We start from the raw sequence: 5,451 nt of genomic DNA on the forward strand, positions 1-5,451 counted from the left end.
TGCCATTACATGATAGCTTGTCCATCAACTGGAATGTGAATCCCAGCATAGCTTGGTCCATCTTATTTTTGTGGATGAACACCTAAGTAGTCTCTTCTTTCCCATTGTTTCCACTGTGCTTCCTTCCTTATTTGTTTTCATGGGAAACTTCTCTTTTAATCCATGTAACCTTTCATTTCATTCTTATTAGAGCTAGAAGTGAATTCCTTTGTATTTCGTTCATTAACAGTGATAAGTAAATGCATGGAATTAGGAACGAATAGGATTAGATTATATTATTTGATGTGTCATGTGTCATTATAATTAGCTAGTTGTAATAAATAACAGATGCAGTCCCAATTTGAATCCCAAATGCAATCTCAGGGACTTGCACTGCCTCCAGAGCATATGGTTGGTCCCTCAGGTCCTTGTGCCAGCACAAAGGAGAGTTGTGTTGATCCCTCAAGGAACGATCCTGGGACGGGTGACTCAGACAAGTGCAGGTTGTACATCGAAGCAAATCCTCCCCGCCTGGTTGCCCTAGGAAGAGTTTATGAGGGATCAACAATTCACAACATTCCTTTGTTGCCTGGCCAAGTGAAGGTTGGTGTTGAAGAGGTTAAAGATGAACAGGCTCCCGTTCCTATACCCACTGATGAGGTTACCTTAGTGGGGCAGGCACTTAACATTTTCCTTGCTTGGCTGACACATCTCGTGAAGCCTTTATCAGAACATGTATTTTACTTTGATTATATGCTTCTTTTTTTCAATTAATTTATTCAGCGTAATTATTTAACTATGTTTGATTAGCAGGCAGCTATTTCTCCAGCAAAACCTCCACAAAGGTCGGATCCTGAGGTCGATGATTCACTATATTTGATGACATTGACCATCCAAGAGCTTTTCTTGAAGCCTTTCCAGGTTAATTGGGATGCTACCATGTTCGGGGTCTTTAATCCAGACTTCTTGTTGCACATAAAGCACGAAGATCTCCCCGAAATCTCACACGGTGGTCAATGTCTCATCATATCTGTCATACAGTTGTGGATTCTATAAGTCAATTTAGCTTACTATTAATTACCTAAGTTATTGCTTTAAATTCATACATAATTAACTTTGTCTTAACAACAACAGGCATCTGACTGAAACAACTATGCGAGCAGGGAATTCCGATGTGTATGGATTCCTCGAGCCACAGTCTATTCAGAGATCTGGGCAATCGCAGTTTGACTCTAAAAGTTACATCAAGAGTTGGATGCAGAGTTCAAAACGTGATGTCTACCTTGGAGCCTACTTAAATGGGTAAGTCAAACAAAACAATTGAATTTAAATAATGTATACTATACTATAATAACCCATATTCATCTCCGCTGCAGCGGACACTGGCAAATGATGGTCATTCTGCCCAAGGAAAACCTTGTTGTCTGGTTTTATTCCTTGCATAGCAGGCTAGACAACTACCTTAAGGGAATAATTAACAGGTCAATGTTGTTTTCAATACATTTGCATTGGCATTACTCAACAACATCAATTTTTAAATGTTCCTCATATTCAACAGTGCTTTGAAATGACTTGATGATACTCCACAGCCTAAATCCAAGGCTGCTGCTAGGTGGATTGTTGTTAAGGTACGTGATTTAAATAAAACTTCTACTTATATATACTGCTTATGTGTGTGTACACTAATTTTAGTTAACGCTTAATTAATATCCAAATTTCATTATGTATTTAGTGTAATAGACAAAAAGGAAGCACTGAGTGCGGCTATTACATCATGCACTGGATGTCCACCATCATCTTAGGAAGTTTCAGGAATAACTGGGAAATGAATAATTGTTTATTTCAAACAAAGTTGATTTTCTTATAATTGATATTACATTATTAATTTATCTTTTATTTGATCATGTAGTATTTTAACGATGTTAGACCATTGGAGTCAGAGAGATTAAAGGCGCTTCGCATCTAGTGGACACAATATTATCTCCGACTTAGAGATCAAACTTAGGATATTAGGAACATTAGGATGTAGGGAATTCATTTTAGCTTACTTAATAAGTTTACACTACTTGGTTTACCATTTTTCCAATTTGCTATGTCAATTGAACATTGAATGTTATTTATTTATAGTTCTTAATAAATCATTTATTCATATTTATCAATTCATAGTTTACTGTAGCTTTCTGCTAAAAACTGCTTGAAAGCAGAATGCAAATGATGTTTGCTGTGAATTGTGGTCTGAAATTGCTTTTTACAGGTTAAATTTTGAGTTTTTTTTTGTAAAAACAGAAAGTGTATATAAAAAAAAACCTTAAAACAACATCGGTTATTTAAAAAAACTGATGTTAATATACACAAACAACATCGGTTTTTGAAAAAACCGATGTTAACATACAACTTAACATTGGTTCTTCCAAAAATCGATGTTATTTACGTATATTAACATCGGTTATTTGAAAAGCCCGATGTTAATCTTCAAAACATTAACGTCGGTTTTATCTAAATAACCGATGTTATATATTAAGAACTGCACCAAAATAAGTGTATAAATGTTGATGTTAACGCATACGTTAACATCGGTTTTATATAAGAATCGATGTTAACATAGAAGTTAACATCGGTTTTTTTAAAGAACCAATGTTAACATATAAGTTAACATCGGTTCTTATATGAAACAGATGTTAATGTACGCGTTAACATCAACATTTATACACTTATTTTGGTGTAGTTCTTAATATATAACATCGGTTATTTTGATAATCGATGTTGATAATTTTATGTTAACATTGGTTTTTGAAAACCGATGTTAACCGTAATTGATGGAAGCTTGCTTGTGGGGCTTCTATGGAGGCTGGATCTTTGAGCTTCAATGGGGTCCTTTAATGGTGATTTTCCACCATGGAGATGCAGCGGAAGACAAAGGAAAAGAGGTGAGAGGAGGCGCCATCCATTATGGAATAAGCCATGGAGGAAGGAGCTTCACCACCAAGATGAGCCTTGGATAAGAAGCTTGGAAGGATGCTTCAATGGAGGAAAAGAAAGAGGGAGGGAAAGAAAGAGGGGGGAGCACGAAATTGAAGGAATAAAAGAGGGAGAGAAGTGGAACTTTGAAGTATGTCTCACAAGACTCTCATTCATCAAAGTTACAACAAGTGTTACACATGCTTCTATTTATAGACTAGGTAGCTTCCTTGAGAAGCTTTCTTGAGAAAACTTCCTTGAGAAGCTTCTTTGAGAAAACTTCCTTGAGAAGCTAGAGCTTAGCTACACACACCCCTCTCATAACTAAGCTCACCTCCTTGAGAAGCTTCCTTAAGAAGATTCCTTAAGAAGCTAGAGCTTAGCTACACATACCTCTATAATAGCTAAGCTCACCTCCTTGAGATGAGAAGCTAGAGCTTAGCTACACACCCCCTATAATAGCTAAGCTCACCCCCATGACAAAAAACATGAAAATAACAAAAAAAAGTCCTTATTACAAAGACAACTCAAAATGCCCCGAAATACAAGGCTAAAACCCTATACTACTAGAATGGCCAAAATACAAGGCCTAGACGAAGGAATAACCTATTCTAATATTTACAAAGATAAGCGGGCTCATACTTAGCTCATGGGCTCGAAATCTACCCTAAGGCTCATGAGAACCCTAGGGCCTTTCCTTGAATCTCTAGCCCAATCTACTTGGAGTCTTCTAGCCAATGCCCTTTCGGGGTAGGATTGCATCAGTAATACTTTTAACATCGGTTAAAAATCGATGTAGAAAATTATAAATAACCGATATAAAAAATATATTTTCTAATAGTGTTTGAATCATATATACGACAATATATGAATGATAAACAACTTGAAACCTTATAAGCTAAGAGTTAGGAGGTGAAAAGTTATAAACCAATTAATTTAATGTCAATTTATGTGAATTTTTAAAAATATCATTCACAGTCAGATATAATGGTGAATGTTTGTTTCTCTTACTCACATATAAACAAATATTCTTCCAATATAATACATACATAAAATGCATATATTGACCATATTAATGTTAGTTGACCACTTAAAAACTCATTATTTTTTAAATAAATTCACATTAATTATGTGTTTGAATATTTATCTATCATGATGAAGTCTATTGGTCAAAATTTATTCCACTAAGGATCACTTAAAAAAAGATTCTATGACTATATACACACATGTATATAACACAAAAAATGTTAAAGTTGTACAAAATTTTGATAGTGTACAAAATACTGACCAAAATTATTGTAAGAAAATATGTTCCCAATTTTTGTTTCATTTTTATTTTTTTAACTTATATAATAGTAACTAATAGAACATCAATTATTTGTTTTCATACAAATTTGTGAGTATGTATATATAATTATTTTCAATATCAAATTTGTACATTAAAAACTTATCACTAAAAGGAATGGTTTTATTTGTTATTCCATTTAATTAAATTACTAAAATTCACCAAGAGCAAGAGAGAAGAAGGATCAATGCATAAAAGGTTTTGTTGGGAGCAGAATTTGCTACGGCTTAAGATTTGGAATCTTTACATTAACAGATAACCCTTTGGCCTTTTCCGCAACCTGAATGATAGAGTGCAAAAAGCGCAATCGATCAGTCAATTCCACGGTTTGCGCTCTCAAGATGTTGTTATCAACTTCCGTCTCAGCATATGCTTCCTCCTTAGCCTTGATGCTCTCTACCAACTTCTTGTTTGCACTTTGCAACATGTTGACTTCGTTGGTCAAATCCTCCAATCGCTTATGCTTTCTCAACCGCGATTGTCTTGCATATTCACGGTTCAATGCCCTCCTCTTCATATTCGTCTCGTCCATTTGTGGTGGATCACCTCCTTCGTAATCAGATTTCACCAAACTTTGACTTGAAGTCATTTCACTTGTTTGCAAGAAGAAAACTTGAGTTGAAAATAGAACAAAATAGAACTTTAGTTAATGTAAATCATTTTTTGCTCCACACACATACATATACCTAGGAAGACTATAAGAGGTTAGAGAATTTAATTTTGATAATAGATATAATAATCATATATAAATGATCAAATTTTTTTTTATTAATTTTAATGTTAACTATTAATTTGAATATATTAGTTGAATTTCACACTTCCCATGCTCTAACCAATTATATATATATATATATATATATATATATATCACTTACATATAACTCCTCTAAAAATATATATATCATTTATAGCATTTAGTAGTGCTTTCATTGTTATAATGACAATTATAAATAAAAAAATTAATCCAGTCAAAAAAATATTAATTATGTATAAAGATTGACTTTTATGATTTTCTATTTCAATTATTCTTATTCAACTTCTAATTTATTGCACGTTTGTTTGCGTGTCAAATTCAATTTAATCCATGTATGTGAGAAACAACAATTAGTAACTTGGCTGATTTTGGCCATTTGGACGTGGTGAGAAGATATTAATCCACGTTAATAAAT

The 5,451-nt window shown here is 33.7% G+C and overlaps 1 protein-coding gene across 1 annotated transcript; it reads right to left on the reverse strand.

Moving 5' to 3' along the window:
- Positions 1-4,502: 4,502 nt before the first annotated feature.
- Positions 4,503-4,814, reverse strand: LOC114405435 (bZIP transcription factor 53-like). Its single transcript, XM_028367971.1, has one exon. It carries the CDS (start codon positions 4,812-4,814, stop codon positions 4,503-4,505), a length of 312 nt encoding a protein of 103 aa, XP_028223772.1.
- Between the last annotated feature and the right edge of the window lie 637 nt (positions 4,815-5,451).

Source organism: Glycine soja, chromosome 3, assembly GCF_004193775.1.
Source record: "Glycine soja cultivar W05 chromosome 3, ASM419377v2, whole genome shotgun sequence".
Lineage (NCBI taxonomy): Eukaryota > Viridiplantae > Streptophyta > Magnoliopsida > Fabales > Fabaceae > Glycine > Glycine soja.